This window comes from Panthera onca, chromosome D4 (genome assembly GCF_046562875.1).
Source record: "Panthera onca isolate mPanOnc1 chromosome D4, mPanOnc1 haplotype 2, whole genome shotgun sequence".
Classification (NCBI taxonomy): Eukaryota; Metazoa; Chordata; class Mammalia; order Carnivora; family Felidae; genus Panthera; species Panthera onca.
This window is the reverse complement of record NC_138351.1, coordinates 81759748-81777812: the sequence shown is the minus strand read 5'-3', so window position 1 is coordinate 81777812 and position 18065 is coordinate 81759748. Positions and strand designations below refer to the sequence as shown.

General features: G+C 39.2%; 1 protein-coding gene across 6 annotated transcripts in view; it reads left to right on the top strand.

Moving 5' to 3' along the window:
* Window positions 1-18065, top strand: part of TTLL11 (tubulin tyrosine ligase like 11) — a 237035-nt gene that overhangs the window by 52864 nt on the left and 166106 nt on the right. For 4 of the 6 annotated variants that reach the window (XR_013551669.2, XM_078436524.2, XM_078436523.2 and 1 more), the window contains exon 3: window positions 5865-5998. The exons of 1 other annotated variant lie outside the window; for it this stretch is intronic. Coding sequence is in view for 4 of the 5 variants with exons in the window: in XM_078436524.2 (XP_078292650.2) it covers window positions 5865-5998 (134 nt within the window). In the remaining variant the exon portion in view is untranslated. Of the gene's footprint in view, window positions 1-3090; window positions 3196-5864; window positions 5999-18065 lie in introns of those variants that run through there. One more of the 6 variants, XM_078436525.2, reaches the window with a different exon arrangement.

The following is an 18065-nucleotide window of genomic DNA, read 5'->3' as shown; positions in this document are numbered from 1 at the left end:
CACTTTAAGGCACCCCCTCACTCCACTCCCAGCCACCCAGTTGCCTTTCCATTTTATTTTTAATCTCTCCCACCCTCTTCTGCTATTGATTGCTATTCATTATTTTTAATGGCTAAGTGAGGAGGGTGGTTAAGGGAGTGGGTGTGCTCAGTGAGGGAGGAACATTGGGTTAAGCTGAGGGTGATCGCAGCCAAAGGGTCTGTGTCTTGTATTCAGAAATTTTAACTCAATATGCACAAACCATACTGTAATACAGTAATAAAGAATTTTTTTTTAAAAAAATAGCATCACCCTCAATCCCATCCCTCATTTAACAAAACCGCAATGTGAGTACTTCTATATTTCCTCCCAAACCTTAACCATATTTTTGTATCATTTTTGTATGGTTGCAGCCAGAGTGTGGTTGCCTGAATACAAGGTGTTTTCTTTTAGCGTGGTATCATTTATGCTTATTTTTAAAAGGGAGAATCAATTTACTCTTCTTCTGGGGCACCTGCCTGGCTCAGTCCATAGAGCATATGACTCCTGATCTCAAGGTCAGGAATTCGGGAATTCGAGCCCCATGGTGGACTGAGAATTTACTTTAAAGAAGATAATTCATTTTCTTTGGCACGTCCTATGCCATATCTTTAAGAAAACACCTCTCAGAAAACCCAGTAGCCATACATTGTACACTGGCGAGTTATGCCGCTTCTACTAGGGGGTTTCAATTCAGCGTGCAGACTCCCATGGGCCTCACATCGCCCAGATTCGCCTCGAAGGATATAGGGCAGGAAACACAGCTTTCCAGCCAGTCAGTGTCAGGCATTTCTCTCCAGTGGTGTCTCTGCAAGGGTGCCAGGGGCTTGTCTCACCCCTTGAGTGAAAGCTCAGGTTTAAGGGGACAAGACCTACATCAGTGAACACGGGTCTGTCTCGGCTCAGAGATCCCCTAAGAGCCGTATCCCATGTAGCTACTCTAAAGCATGGCTTCCAGGGTCCCCAGCAGGGTCGTGTTAAGTTAGAAGAATCATTACGTCAGGAAAGCCTGGAGCTACGGCTGCCTACCAGGTATTTATGCAATTTGCCAACCAGGGATCATTTTAACCATATGCTCTGTTGTCTAGTAACGCAGCTAACTTTCTACCTTTATTGGTTTCCAGGGAAACAGAGCTAGAAAATTAACCCAAGGTTAGAGGAGGAGGGAGGGTTATGTTGGAGAACAAGAACAATTCTGGTAGCCAGGGTTCTTCCACACGGTTTAATGGGATCGCTATTATTTTCTCTGTCTTCCTGCTCATAAAAGGTGACTTTTTGATGCCGCTCAGAGGACTTACTGGGATATTGAAGGGACGTCATTTGGAAGAGAACAGTCCTTTGAATGAAGACAGAGTTCTTAAGACATGAATCATCAAACGAGGCTTCATTTACATTTCCCCCTATTTGCTCATGCCTCGTCTCACAGTAGGAAAGAAGTCATGGCTCTGGCTTTACTTTTGGAACACAAATTAGAGAAAAGTACCCTCAACGGACTAGTTTCATTAAAGGTGATACAAGAATATTCATTCCAAACAAGCAAGTTAGCTCCATCCCATATTCCATGTGACAGCGATTGGAACATATAATTTTCCACTTTACCAACAGCAGTTAATTAGTTCTAATGATGAAACAGGCTCTCGAACCTCTAGGCACAGAGGCAGTGTAGCCACACCCTCTGCACTATGGAAGACAGCAATTCTTAGCTATGCCATGATTCCAGAAGGGTCTGTCCTGTGGCTCTAGTTTGTGTCCAGGCTTATCTTCTGTCTCTGATGTATCCCGTTACTGTAACAATGCATCTTCTATGCATTGTGTATCACGTAGAGTAAGTTCTACTGGACGTGGCCAGCAACTGTCAGTGTGTCACATGCCGAATAAACTGGAAACCTTTGGGGATGCATATGGAAGTGATTTATTTTGTTTGTGTCAACACATTCGATTTTAGCCACTTTTCTATGGGCGAGGTCCTTTAAGAAGTGTTATTGTGTCTTAAATGATGAATTAAGACCTTCTATAAAAAATAATCTGATTTAGATACGTCCTTGGCTTTAAGAAAGTCCCAAACTGACAATTCTCAGCTTATAAGCAACAGTTGTTTGCTGAGTTTCAAGGTCTGAGATGCATGGCCTCACATGGCAGATGTCACCTGAGAGTCTGCCTTGAGGGGGGACTTTCTGTCAGAGAGGGAGAGGGTCCCAGGGAGAAAGCTATGGGGGCACCTGACTGTCAAGCACTGGGCTGTGCTGGGAATATAAAAACAAGGAGAAAAGCATGTAGGGAGAGAAGTCAAACACAAAATAAGTGCTAGACAGAGGAATCCTGGGATGCCATGGGAGTTTGGAATGAGGGCAAGTGACCTAATTGAGATCTGCTTGGGGGACAGACCCTGGAGAAGGGAATTGCCATGTGAACTGAGCCTCCAGGGGTGGATGGGCCTGACCTCCCTGCAAAACGAGGGAGCAGAGTTGGTGCAAAGACGTAGGATGTTTAGACCAGGCTGCTCATTCAGTGAAGGGCCGGTGGCCCGTGATGGTCAGAAAAGGTCAAATGTGATAGCAGCAGTGGACAGGTGACAGGCAGGAACCAGAGGATAGCATTCTTACAGTCTGAAGGTCATGGGGAACCACTGAAAAATTGTTAAGCCAGAGAGTGACAAGGATCAGCTTGCATTTTAGAAAGGCCAGCCAGAGGGATGCATCGCATGGGAGGCAGGTGGAAGGGCTGAGCAAGGAAACAGGGTAGAGCTAAGAGGCCGCTGCAGCGTCCAGGCCAGTGATGAACTTATCGGTGGCAATGGGAACAGAGAGAGAAGGATGGATCTGAAAGCATTTCTTTGTTGTTGGGTGACTGTAATGTGTTTTTGCCAAGAATTATTGTTATCGATGATATTGGGATTGAATAGTGCTCCCGACACAGCTCAGGTTTTGTTTTTGTTTTTGTCTTTGTTTTTAATTGGGTTAAATAATAGGTCTGTGTGGGCAAGCCTAAGGATCAGTCTGTTATACTGTTGTGCAGCTTCACAGGGGATAAGACCTACCAGGCCCTGAGACTCCAGTGTGGCAGAGAGGAGAACCCAAGAGTGGCAGGAGGCAAGTTCTTGGCGTGGGAAACTCTACCCAAGTGAGAGGGGAAATCCCACAAGGGACATCTGGAGGTAGACCTCGTTGAGAGACCCAGGTAGGCAGTCGGCCTCAAAAGAACCTGTAAATAGGCAGCCAGAGGGCGGGCACAGGGCTAAAGTCACAGGCAGGAGGACACTCGCCCTTGCTGGGTAGTTTTGGGAGGAACAGAGGAGGAACTCTGGAGGGAACAAAGCAAAGGCATTGCAAAGGCGCCAGGAGCAAAAGACAGGTTACCGAAATCTGGGGACAAAGCAATGGAGAAAGTTGAAATCCTCCTTATCTAATTGGTGTACAAAGTCAAGGTCAAAGATTGCCTTGTTCCCAATTTGGTGGGGGGGGGGGGGAGGAGGAGGGGAGCTGAGGGTTAGACCTAGAACTTCCACCTCAGGTTAGAATGTGTCTCAGAGCCTAGGGCAGGGGGTCACAGGGAGGGGTCACTTGCCACAGCTGCTTGGAGAAGGGAGGTGGAGTCTAGAGCCAGCAGAGCCTGGCAATGACTGCTCTTTTCACATGTTTACTCTGGGAACGTGTGCTCTGGCTCAGCTAAAAACCCAGCTACTCCGGTCAGCATCTCACTGAGAGAAGATGACACTCCCCACATCTGTCTCTGAGCCACCACCGGAAGCCCAGACACCAGCAGCTTCTGCATGGGGTGTAGTGGGGGGTTGGGGACGCTTTCCCTGGCAGCACCGGGAGGGAGCACAGCCTAGATATGTGGAGGAACAACGGGTTTGGCGGTAAGGATTGAGGGAGGTCTACGCTGGTGCCTTCTGGAGACAGGCATTTAGGCAGAGGAGGGGTGAGCCGTCCATAGCCTGTGGGTCGGAAGTGTACGGGAAAAGCAGCCACCGGCCTGTAGGGTGCTTCCAAGTTGGCTGTTTTCAGTAGAGAACTACCTGGAGGCTGGCGCAAAAGCAAGCTTGGTGGCAGACCTGTCAGCTCACGTGGGGACTTAAGATCCACATTGTAGAAGCAGCCCTTGCAGATTTCAAAAGGATACGTACTCAGTTTGCTGGACATTGATTTTCATAAAACTTTTCTAGAGCATTCAAACCACGCTTCTGTGCTCACAGCAATGCTGTCTGTGTTGTGTGAGTCCATCCGATCTGCTCAGGGGTTTCTGAAAGAGAACCTCCTCCTGCCACAAGGCCATTAAAGGGTGGCAAGTACCACAACACTGTTTGGCCAGGAGGCTTCATCTACTTGGTGTAAGGTGCCATATTACAGTTAGTGACGAAGGGTTTTCGTCTAGATTGGTCACCCAGTATTGTCAAAGAAAAGAAAAGCTCCAAAAAATGTTGAGATTTTTGTTTTGTGCACTTTGTGTTTGGCTCCAGTGTTTCGAACTCAAAAATTCTAATTTCACAGGGGACTGAAAGGAAAGAGCTGTAGTTTTCTAGGCTCATGCTTATTTCTCGGGAAGCTCAGAACAGTATTCTCAGTGAGTTTTCTTTAATATCGAAGAGTTCACATCAGGGCACAGTTTATTAGTGCCTTTTAAGCTCTTTATATCTTGTTTAATCCTTCTCTATCTCCTTCTGAACAAGAGCCAAGAAGCTGTGCATTGACATCTTGAATCTGCGATCTTCAGATTTATTGCTCTTTTTAATATGCTGAGGGAAGCAAGAAGCAGGTTATTAAAACCGTCATTCTCGGATGTTCACCCTTCACTTCCTGAACGTGGGAATTTAGAGAAATCTCATTCATTCTGATTGTGCCCACTTGAAATGTGTGATAATTCGGACATGCCAAACTGACATGGAACTGTGTGCTTTCTGTTAAAAATAACTTTTGCTAAACAAATTTCCAGTGTCAGTGATGGAACTGTGTAGCCTCTTTGAGGGTGAAGGCCATTTTTAGTCTCCATTTTCAGTGGTGATATTTGCCTCGAGAGATAAGCCTGCTAAAATTTGAAAGAATTTCTGCCTATTTGCTTAACATTCGCTAAGGAATAGACTCTGTGTCTTCTCTTGTCAGAGTTCCCGAAGATGTTACGAGAAAAAAAAAAAAAAAAATCCGCCATCTTTTAAAATGTTTTATAAGTGAGACATTTGAATCCCCTCTGGGCAAATTAATGAGGTCTGATCAACTGTTAGTGAAGTACTTATAACTGAAGAACTCCTACAGATTCCATTTTTTCCCCCAAACTATAAATTATGCTATGATATCCTTTCCACTTTGTGTCCTTATTTCAAGGAGACAGATTTTGTGCTGAAAGCTACATATTCTTTTACTTCATACCTTTAACACTCATGAAAGATTAAAACAAAGCAATTTAATTAAGCTTCTCGTAAGGTAGGCAGAGTCCACCAGGTAATGTTCTCGAGGGTATAAGACAGAAGCAGTCCCAGGAGTGTATATGGTGGCCCCAAATTAAGGAGGATCTGAAGTTTTAAGTGCGAGATATAAATGCTTCTCTTTATCCGTTATCTAGGGGGCTGGCAAAGAATGGAATGATAGACTAGGTGGAAACTCATTCCTTGAAATTGATGCTTCATTTTTATAAGAGAAAAAAAATATCTGTCTACTGCCTCAAGTTTTTCATTAATTTGGTGGGTCTTTCCAAACCATGAGTCACCACTGTGGGGAACAGCTCATACCTTTTTTTATCCTGTCTGAGACAGGGAATACGTCGGGTGGGTGGTTTTAAAAGTCCCCAATAATGGCTGTTTTATAGCTAGTGGCCCACTGCTGTTCAAACCTCACAGCTTCTCTTCTCCCCAGGCATGACGGAGATGGTGCGTAAAATTACTCTGAGCAGAGCCGTGAGAATCATGCAGAATCTCTTTCCTGAGGAGTACAACTTCTACCCTCGCTCATGGATTCTGCCTGACGAGTTCCAGCTCTTTGTGGCTCAGGTAGACGGCGCTCTGTCCCCACGACCCTTGAATTATGTCATGTTTGCAATTGTGTCCCGGGAGCTGGGTCCTGGGTCCTGTGTGCTGGGAGCTGGGGCGGGGATCCCCAGGAAGCTGCGACTAGCCGAGGGGGTGTCACAGCAGTACACAGTGGGTGTCGGCAGCAATCAAGGAGCTTGGAGAGTTGAACGGGCAGGGTGACAGGTAGGTAAACTGAAGAAGTGGGTCTTGACCTGAGGAGACTGGCCTGAGGCAGATATTGGGAGCCGGGTCTTGGAGTCAGTGTTTGGAAAGCCAAGAAGCCAGAGCTGGAGCAGGTGGCTGCGACCACAAGCAGATCGGGACCGGGTGAATCTGGAGCGTGGTCTCCCCAGCATCCTGTAGTATGAAATGTGGGAGGTCAGACTCTGTTTCAAGGCTAGGGAAGTAGGTCTGACACACTGGGGGTTTGGGGAGGGGACCCTTTAAGTGTTCTCTGCTTTAAATCTGCCCCAGTGTCAATTTTCAAATCACCCATTCCATATCAAAGCAAAACGTTTGGGCACAAAATACTTTGCAGCCTTCACCACTGATTGTGAAAGAGTACCAGTAGGGAAGCTGAAGTCAAGATCGCCATTTCTCATTTAGGACCATTTCAAAGCCCTTGCCAGTGGGTCCCGTGGTCCATACCATACCTCTGAGAGTAACTATGCGACAGATGCCTATCTCATTGTGATAAGGCTGATACCGTTTATCGGTCCTACCGTGTGCTCCAGGCATTGTGCCAGAAGCTTACCATTACTTCTTTTAATCCTCACGGTGATCTTGGGAAGTTGGTTGTATTCTTAATCCCATTTTGTGGATAAGGAAGCTGAGGCTTTGATAGGCAAAGTGACCTGCTGGAGACAGGGATTTAAACCTAGAGCTGATTTCAAGGCCTATGTTTTTTATAATCTATTTTACTGCCTACATGTTGTTTTGGTTTTAATATTAAATCATAAAGCTTGTAATAAAATTATGATTTCGTAAGCACAAAAAAAGTTTGAAGTGGTAATTTTTGAAAGGAAGCTGTCTATGGGATGTTTGTCACATGGGTTTACACATTTCTTAAAATTCATCCAGTTATTAACTTAAAATGAGTACATTTTATTGCTTGTAAATTATGCTTCCATAAAATTAATTAAAAAAAATAAATGCTCAGCTATTCCCCATACTCACCCCTCAATTTCCCACTTCTGTGGCTGTGTTCATGTTTTTGTCCCTGTGTGCAATATGTGTCTGTCCCATTTCTACAACTCTGTGTTTAACTATTCTTTGAGTTAAAAACATTTTTTAAAATGTTTATTCATTTTTGAGAGACAGAGAAAGAGTGCAAGCGGGGGAGGGGTAGAGAGAGAGAGAGAGAGGGAGCCATAGAATCCAAAGCAGGCTCCAGACTCCGAGCTGTCAGCACAGAGCCTGAAGCAGGGCTTGAATTCAAGAGCCGTGAGATCATGACCTGAGCCGAAGTCCAACACTTAACCGACTAAGCCACCCAGGCGCCCCTATTCTGTGAATTTAAATGAGATACCTACCAACTGTGCTTTCAAAATCAGATACTTTTCCATCAACCCCCAAAATTCCTCTGTGCCTCTTTGCAATCCATTCCTTCAACTCTTCCAGCCCAGGCAGCCGCTGATCTGCATTCTCATTATAGATTAATTTTGCGTGTTCAAGAAATTCATATAAATAGAATCATATATATATATATATATATATATACACACACACACACACACGCGCACACACACACACACACACACACACACACACATATATATACTACTTTGAGTCTTTTTGTTTCTTTCAGAATTATGTTTTTGAGATTCACCCATGTTTGTTGTGTATATCAGCAGTTTGTATTTTTATTGGCAAGTAGTACTCCATTGTATCAATATACCACAATTTGCTTATCCAACCACCAATTGAGGGGGCATTTGGGTTATTTCCAGTTTGGGATTTTATATTAAAACCGCCATGATTGATCACATACAAATCATTTTGTGGATATATGTTTTCATTTCTCTTGGGTTGTACCTAACGAGTGGAATTTCTGGATCATATGTTATCTGTATGTGTGACTTACAAGAACTTGCCAAAGTGTTTTCCAAAGTGGTTGTACACCCTCACCAGCAGTGTGTGAGAGTTCTATCATTGGCAAGGCTTGGTACTGTTAGTCTTTTGAATTTCAGACATTCTTGGAGACGTGTAGTTGTATCTCTTTATGGTTTTAATTTACACCTCCCTGGGGCGCCTGGGTGGCTCCGTCGGTTAAGCGTCCGACTTCGGCTCAGGTCATGATCTCACGGTCTGTGAGTTCGAGCCCCGCATCGGGCTCTGTGCTAACAGCTCAGAGCCTGGAGCCTGTTTCAGATTCTGTGTCTCTCTCTCTCTCTGCCCCTCCCCTGTTCATGCTCTGTCTCTCTCTGTCTCAAAAATAAATAAACGTTAAAAAAAATTTTTTACACCTCCCTGATGACCAGATGTTGAGCATCTTTCACATGCTTTGTGGTCATTTGAGTATCTTCTTTTGTTAAGTGTACATTTAAAATTTTGCTTATTTCTATGGGCATTTTATTTTTAAGTTGTAGGTTCTTTATATATTCTGTGTACAAGTCTTTTCTATGTCTATTGTGAATATTTTCTCCCTTTTAACTTTTCAAAACCTTAACCTCAAATTTTCATGTTTTAACTCTGTCTTTTAAAGAGCACAAGTTTTTAATCTGGGTGAAGTTGAACTTAAAATTTTTTTCTTTTATCGTTTCTGCTTCTGTGTGATCTCTAAGGCATCTTTGCCCAACTAAATGTTGGGAAGATTTTATGCTTTGTTTTTTTTCCAGAAGTGTGTTAGTTTTAGGGTTTACACTTAGATTTATGATTCATTTCAACTCAGTTTCTATATATGGCACAAGATCAGTGTTGAAAGTTTCCTTTCTTCCATAGGGATATTCAGTTTTTCCAGTGCCTTTTGCTGCACTGATGATTGTTTCCCACACTGAATTACCTTGGCAACCTTGTTGAAAACCAATTGACCGTCTGTGTTTGGTCTGTTTCTGGAGTCTGTTTTGTGCCACTCATCTGTATGTTTGCTCTTATGCTGATACCACACTTTATCTTGGTTACTATAGCGGTAGAGTATATTGGGTAGCGCAAGTCTTCCCACTTCGTGTATCTTCACGATTGTTTTGGTTACCACAGGACCATTGCATGTCCACCTCACTTTTGTAACCAGTTTGCCCATTTCTACAAAGAAGCCACCTCGGGCTTTGATTGTGATTGCACAGTCTCTACAGATCAGTTTGGAGGCCGTGGACATCTTAACAGTGTCAACTCATCTAATCCTTGACTTTTATCTGTATTTATTTATGTCTTCCTTAATTTATCTCAGCAGTGTTTTTATAGTTTTCAGTACAGGCCTTGCGCATATTTTGCTAACTTTATCCCTAAGAATTTTTTTTATGCTATTATAAATGGTATTTTTTGAATTTCATTTTTCTATTGTTTGTTGCTAGTATATAGATACCCAGTTGACTTTGTAATTCTGAACTTGTATCATATGACCTTGCTCAATTCCCTTATTAGTTCTACAAGTTCTTTTTTTTTTGTAGATTTGTTTGGATTTTCTATGTATACAATTAATTCACTGTGAATTAATATTTTTTGTTTCCTCCCTTCTAAATCTTATATGCCATTTATTTATTTATTTATTTATTTATTTATTTATTTATTTATTTTTCTTATTATACTGCACTGGGCTAGGATCTCCAGTACATCACTGAATTAGAAGTAATTAGAGTGGACTTTTTTTTGCCTTGTTCCCAATCTTAGGGGGAAAACATACAGCTTTTCACTGTTACATGTGATATTGGCTACATGTTGTTCGTAGACGCCCTTTATCAGGTTGAGGAATGTGTCTTTTATAGTTTGCAGAAGTTTTTCATCATGAATGGGTGCTTAATATTGTCAAATGCTTTTCTGTATCTATTAAGATGATTGATTTTTCTCTTTATTTTGGTAATATGATGAGCCACCAATTCACATTAAAAAATTTTTTTTTAATGTTTGTATTTATTTTTGAGACAGAGACAGAGCATGAGTGGGGGAGGGGCAGAGAGAGAGGGAGACAGAACCCAAAGCAGACTCTGTGCTGTCAGCACAGAGCCTGACGTGGGGCTCAAACTCACAAAACTGACCTGAGCCGACATCAAGAGTCAGATGCTTAACCAATTGAGCCACCCAGGCACCCCAGGCAATCCTCATTAAATGAGTTGGTAAATATTTCTTCCTTTACTGTTTTGAAAATTTTGTATAAGATTGGTATTATTTCTTTCTTAAATGCTTGGTAGAATACACTATTGAAAGTATTTGGGCATGGAGCTTTCTTTCTGGAAACATTTTAAATTATGAATTAATTTTTTAATACATATAGGTAACTTGTTTCTTTCAAGGAATTAGTCCATTTTATCTAATTTGTCAAATTTATTGACAAAGTTTTGAAAAATAGTATTCCTTATTTTTTAATGTCTGTGAGGTATGTGGTGATCTCACCCGTTCATTGTCCATATTGGTAATTTGTGTTTTCTTTTTCTTTCTCCCTTCCCTTCCCTCCCCTCCCCTCCCCTCCCCTCCCCTCCCCTTTTCTTATTTTCTTTCTTTCTTTTCATATCAGCCTACCTAAAGTTTTATTAATTTTGTTGATCTTTTCAAAGAACCAACTTGTGATTTCATTATTTTTTCTCTATAGTTTGTCCATTTTCTATATCATTGATTTCTACTTTTTTTGGATTTACTTTTCTTTAACTTTTTATTTATTTTTATTTATTTATTTTATAAATGTTTTCTTTGTTTTTGAGAGCACAAGTGGGGGAGGGACAGAGAGAGGGGGACAGAGGATCCGAAACAGGCTCTTCACTGACAGGCTGACAGCAGTGAGCCTGATGTGGGACTCAAACTCACGAGCCGTGAGATCATGACCTGAGCCAAAACCAAGAGTTGGACACTCAACCGACTGAGCCACCCAGGCGCCCCGCTCCCCCTCTATCTTTTAAGGAGGAACTTAGGTTCCCTGATTTTTGTTTTTAAGTTTATTTATTTTGAGAGAGAGAGGGGGACAGAGGATCCAAAGCAGGTTCCATGCTGACAGCAGAGAGCCTGATGCACGGCTCAAACTTGTGAGCTGTGAGATCATGACCCGAGCCAAAGTTGGATGCTCACCCCACTGAGCCACTCAGGTGCCCCTAAGTTTACTGATTTTTAAAGCATTTTATTTATTTATTTATTTATTTATTTATTTATTTAAGTAGGCTCCACGCTGAGTGTGGAGCCCAGTGCGAGGCTTGAACTCACAACCCTGAGATCAAGACTTGAGCTGAGATCAAGAGTCAGATGCTTAACTGACTGAGTCACCCAGGTGCCCCAAGTTCACTGATTTTTAAACATTAAATCAATAAATTTCTCTCTAAGCACCACTTTAGATATATTTCAGAAATGTTTGTATATCACATTTTCATTACCATTTAATTAAAAATGTTGTATAATGCCCCTTGAGATTTCTTTAACCTGTGGATTATTTAGAAATGGGTTGTTTAATTTATAAATAATTTTGGAATTGTCCAAGTATCCTTTGTCACTGATTTCAAATTTAATTTTGTTGACATCAGAGAATATATTCAGTGTTATCTTTGTGCCTTTAAACTTGTTGAAAGTTGTCTTATGACCCATATATTGTTTATCTTGATGAATATTTCATATGTACTTGAAAATAATATGTATTCTGGAGGTGTTGGTGCTAAGTCAAATTGGTACTTGGTACTGTTCATATATTCCTTACTAATTTACCACCTACTTATTTGGTCAGTTACTGAGAGGGTATGCTGAAATTTCCAAATCTCATTGTGGATTGCCTATTTTTCCTTTTAGTTATGTCCATTTTGTTTCATGTAGTTTGAAGCTGTTGTTAGCTTGATGATTTGACTTCATTTGAAGGTAACTTTTCTTGTCCTGAAATCTACTCTTTCTGATATTCATATAGCACCTCCTGGCTTAGTATTTGCATGGTATATCATTTTACTATTCTTTTACTTTTATCTATTTGCATTTTTAAAGATTGCTCCTTGTTGACATCATATAGTTGGGTTATGGTCTTTTATCCAGTTTGATAATCTCTGCCTTTTAATTGGTGTGCTTGGCCCACTTACATTTAATGTACATTTACAATCAATATTGTTGGACTCAAGTATACTATCTTACAATTTCTTTATGGTTTATCCTATATATTTGGATTAATTGAGCATTTTTGTTTGTTTGTTTACTTGTTTTTGAGAAAGAGAGAGAGAGGGAAAGAGAGAATCACCCGCAGGCTCCACGCTGTCAGCACAGAGCCTGACATGTGGCTCAAACCCATGAATTGTGAGATCATGACTTGAGCCCAAATCAAGAATCAGATTCTTAACCGATTGAGACACCCAGGCGCCCCTAATTGATCATTTTTAGTGTTTTATTTTATCTCCTCTTTAGGTTTACTAGCCATGCTTTTTTTAAAAATGTTTTTAGTTTTTGTCTTAGCCTTAGAATCTAGGGTTTACAATGCATCTTTAACTTATCACATTTACCTTTAAGTATTACATACTTCAAGTAAAATATATGTTGCTTCACAACAGTATACCTCTATTTCCATCTTTATCCTTTATGGTATTATCATATATTATATTTCTGTGTTATAAACCCCACAATACATCATTATTATTTTTGCTTTGAAGAGTCAATTATCTTATATAAAGAAGCTGAAAAATGAGTTTATTTGTCTTGTATGCTCACCTATATATTTACATTTCCAGCACTCTCCATTCCTTTGAGTAGTTTTTGGATTCCATCTGGGAATTATTTTCCTTCAACTTGAAGAATTTTTTAAAACATTTTTTATGGTACAGATCTGCTGTTCTCCCAGCTTTTGTTTGAAAATGTCTTTATTTTACCTTTAGTTTTGAAGCTGTTTTGAAATAATGTTAGACTTATAAGAAAATTGCAAAAATAGTATGCAGAAACAGTTCCCATATTCCCTTCATTTAGCTTTCCCTGATAACATCTTATACAATTACTGAAACTGGGAAATTAACATTGATGTAATATTACTTAATAATCTACGTGGCTTGGGGCACCTAGGTGGCTCAGTCGGTTAAGTGTCCAACTCCTGATTTCCCCTCAGGTCATGATCTCACGGTTTGTGAGATGGAGCCTGCATTAGGCTCTGCACTGACAGTGTGGAGCCTGGTTGGGATTCTTTACCCCTCTGTCTGTCTCTACCATTCTGTCTCTCCCAAAATAAATAAATAAACATTAAAAAATAATCTACTCACCTTATTTGCATTTTTCTATTGTCTTGCTAATGTCTTTTTTTCCTGGGACAGGATCCACTCCATGTTCACTCATTGCATTTAGTTGTCATATCTCCTTAGTCTCCTGTAAACTGTAACAGTTCTTCAATCTATCTTTGTCTTTCATGACCTGACTCTTATGAAAAGTACTGGTCAGTTTATTTTTTTAGAATGTCCCTCAATTTGTTACAAAGCTGTAACCATCAAGACAGCATGGTACTGGCGCAAAAACAGACACTTAGATCAATTGAACAGAATAGAGAACCCAGAAATGGACCCACAAATGTATGACCAACTAATCTTTGACAAAGCAGGAAAGAATATCCAGTGGAATAAAGACAGTCTCCTCAGCAAATGGTGTTGGGAAAACTGGACATCAACATACAGAAGAATGACCTGGATCACTTTCTTAAACCATACACAAAAATCAACTCAAAATGGATAAAAGACCTAAATGTAAGACAGGAAGCCATCAAAAACCTCTTTGACCTTGGCCACAGCAACTTCTTACTCAACATGTCTCTGGAGGCAAGGGAAACTATTGGGACCTCATCAAGATAAAAAGCTTCTGCACAGCGAAGGAAATAATGAGCAAAACTAAAAGGCAACCAACAGAATGGGAGAAGGTGTTTGCAAATGACATATCAGATTAAGGGTTAGTATCCAAAATCTATAAAGAACTTATCAAACTTAACACCCAAAAACAAATAATCCAGTGAAGAAATGGGCAAAAGACATGAATAGACACTTTTCCAAAGAAGACATCCAGATGGCTAACAGACACATGAAAAAATGCTCAACATCACTCATCATCAGTGAAATACAAATCAAAACCACAATGAGATATCACCTCATACCAGTCAGAATGGCTAAAATTAACAACTCAAGCAACAACAGATGTTGGTGAGGATACGGAGAAAGAGGAACTCTTTTGCACTGCTGGTGGGACTGCAAACTGGTGCAGCCACTCTGGAAAACAGTATGGAGGTTCCTCAAGAAACTAAACATAGAACTACCCTACTACCCAGCAATTGCACTACTAAGTATTTATCCAAAGGATACAGGTGTGCTGTTAAGGGACACATGCACCCCAATGTTTATAGCAGTGCTATTGACAATAGCCAAAGTATGGAAAGAGCCCAAATGTCCATTGATGGATGAATGGATAAAGAAGATGTGGTGTATATACATACATATATATATATATATATATATATGCACACACACACAGACTAGAGTATTACTCAGCAATCAAAAATGAAATCTTGCCATTTTCAACAATGTGGATGGAACTAGAGTGTATTATGCCAAGTGAAATTAGCCGGTCAGAGAAAGACAAATATATAACTTCATTCATATGTGGAATTTAAGATACAAAACATATGAACATAAGGGAAGGGAAGCAAAAATAATGTAAAAACAGGGAGGGGCACAAACTATAAGAGACTTTTAAATATAGCGAACAAATTGAGGTTTGCTGGAGGAGTTGTGGATGAGGAAATGGCTAATGGGCAAGAGCATTGAGGAAGACACTGGCTGGGATGAGCACTGGGTGTTATACAGAGGATGAATCGCTGGAATCTACTCCTGAAATCATTACTGCACTATGTGCTAACTAACTTGGATGTAAAGTAAAAAACAAAAAAAAAAACAAAAAAAAACAAAAAACCAGAATGTTCCTCAATTTGGTTTTGTCTGATTTTTCTCATGATTAGATTACGATTACACATTTTTTATAAGAATACCACAAAATGATGTTGTGACCTTCTTAGTGCAGCATATCAGGAGATACATAATGTCAAGATGTCTTATTTCTGGTGATGTTAAATTTAATCACTTAGTTGAGGTAGTTTCTGTTAGGTTTCTCCACTAAAAAGTTGCTGTTTTCCCTTTGTAAGGTTAAGTATTTTGTGGGGAGATATTTTGGGACTATGTAGCTAGTCTATTTGTCTCATACTTTTAAAAAAAAGCTTTAATTCAGATATAATTAAAGTACAATAAACTACAAATATTTAAAGTTTGCAGTTTGATAAGCTTTGATATATGAAAAAACCCACAAAACCATCACCACGATCAACATCATGAATATATCCATCACCCCAGAGCATTTCCTCATGTCCTTTTGTAATCTTTCCTCTCTTTCTCTCCTTGCCCTCTGCCTCCCATCACCAGGCAGCCATAGATCTGCTTTCTATCAAGACTAGTTCGCCCTTTCTAGAATTTTATATAAGTGGAATAATGTAGCAGTACTCTTATTTTTTCCTTAAAAAATTTTTTTTCTGGCTTCTTTCACTCTACAGAATTATTTTGAGATTCATCCATACTGTAGTATTCATCAATAATAATTCATTTATTTTTATTATTGAGGAGTAATTCTATTTAATGTATAAACCAAAGTTTGTTATACCTTCAGCTGCTGCTGGATATTTGGATTGATTCCTGTTTTGACCTATTACAAATAAAGATGCTATGAATATCCGTGTCTGAGTCTCTGTATGGACATATGATTCCATTTCTCTTGAGTAAATGCTTAAGAATGGAGTGTCTGGATCATATAGCAGATGTATATTTGATATCAAAGAAAATACCAATTGTTTTCCAAAGTGGTTGTGCCATTTTATATTCCCATCAGCCATGTGTGAGCATTTTAGTTCTTCCACATCCTTGCCATTAGTTGGTAATAGTCTTTTCAATTTTAGCAATTCTAATAGATGTGTAGCCTTTTCTTGTTGGCTTTAATTTGCATTTCCCTAGTTATTAATGATGTTGAACATCTTTTCATGTGCTTTATCATCCAAATACATTCTTTAATGAAGTATTTATATCTTGGGTCCATTTTTAAAAATTGAATTGTTTATTATTGAGTGTTGAGAGTTCTTTATGTATTTTGAATATAGGTATTTATCAGCTATATCAATTGCAAATATTTTCTTCCATTCTGTGCATTGTCTCTTCATTGTCTTAACAGTATATTTTGAAGATCAAATTTTCATTCTGGTGAAGTCCAATTTATCAGTTTGTTCTTTCATGGATCCTGTTTTGGTGTTATGTAAGAATCTTTACCTAACTCAAACTCTCAAAGATGTTCTATGCTTTTGTCTAGAAATTTTGTAGTTTTAAGTTTAGGTCTATGATTCATTTGACTTAATTTTTGAATATGCTGTGAGGTATGGATTGAAGTTCACTTTTTTTGGACATGCATATCCAGTTGTTTCAGAAACATTTGATGAGAATACTAACCTTTCTCTCCCAAATTGCCTTTGCCTTTATGTTGAAAATAGTTGCTCAAGTGTATGTGGATGTGTTTCTGAATTCTCTATTCTATGCCATTCATATATTTGTCTATTTTTATGCTAATATCTCACTGTCTTGGTTACTATAGTTTTGTAATAAGTCTTGAAACAAGTAACATAGGTCCTTCAGCTTTGTGCACTTTTTTCAAAGTTGTCTAGGTTATTATAGCCTTTTGATCGGCCATAAGAATTTATTTTATTTTATTTTTTTAATTCAAGCTTATTTTTTAAAAAATGTTTATTATTTTTGAGAGAGAGAGAGAGAGAAAGTGAGCACACGCTGGGGAGGGACAGAGAGCAAGAGGGAGACAGAGGATCTGAAGCGGGCTCAGCACTGACAGCAGAGAGCCCAATGTGGGGCTCAAACTCACAAATTGTGAAATCATGACCTGAGCCAAAGACAGACGCTTAGCTGACTGAGCCACCCAAGCGCCCCGTATCTGCCATATGAATTTTAGAATCAGCTTATCAATCTACAAAAAAGCCTGCTAGGATTTTGATTAGGATTGCATTGAATCTACATTTTACTTTAGGTAGAATCAACATCTTAACAACATTGAGTCTTCTGACCCATGAACATGATATATCTCTCCTTTTATTTAGGTCTTTAATTTCTTTGGGCAATGTCTTTTAGTTTTTAGTGCCTATGTCTTTCACATTTTTTGAAGTTTATTCCTAAGTATTTCAAATTTTTGATGCATTGACAATGTTGTATTTTTAAACTTCAATTTCTAGTTGTTTATTGTGAGTATGTACAAATACAGTTGACTTTCATATATTATCTTGTATCCTGCAATCTTGCTAAACACAGTAGTTTCAGTAGTTTATTTTGTAGATTCCATTGGATTTCCTGGATAGACTATCATGTCTTCATGATTTCTTACTTTCCAGTCATTTCTTTTTCTTACCTTATTGCACTGGCTAAAAGTCCCATGAAATGTTAAATAGAAGTGGTGAGAGTAGACGTCCTAGACTTGCTCTTGATCTTAAGGGATAAACCTTTAGTTTTTCATCATTAAGTATGGATTAGTTATAGATTTCTTGTAGATGACCTTTATTAGATTGATGAAGTTTCCTTCTGTTCCTTGTTTCCATGGATTTTGTTTTGTTTTTAATTAGAAATGTGTGTTGGATTTTTTACACAATCTTCTCGAGTCTATTGAGATGATCATATGGATTTTCTTTTTTAGTTTATTGATATGATGAATAATATTGATTGATTTTTAAATATTAAATAAACCTTGCATTTTTAAGATAAATCCAACTAGGTAATGATATATTATCCTCTTTATATATTGTTGGATTTGATTTTATAATATCTTGTTTAAAATGTTTGCATCTATATTCATGAGGGATACTGTTCGGCAGTTTTCTTTTTTTGCA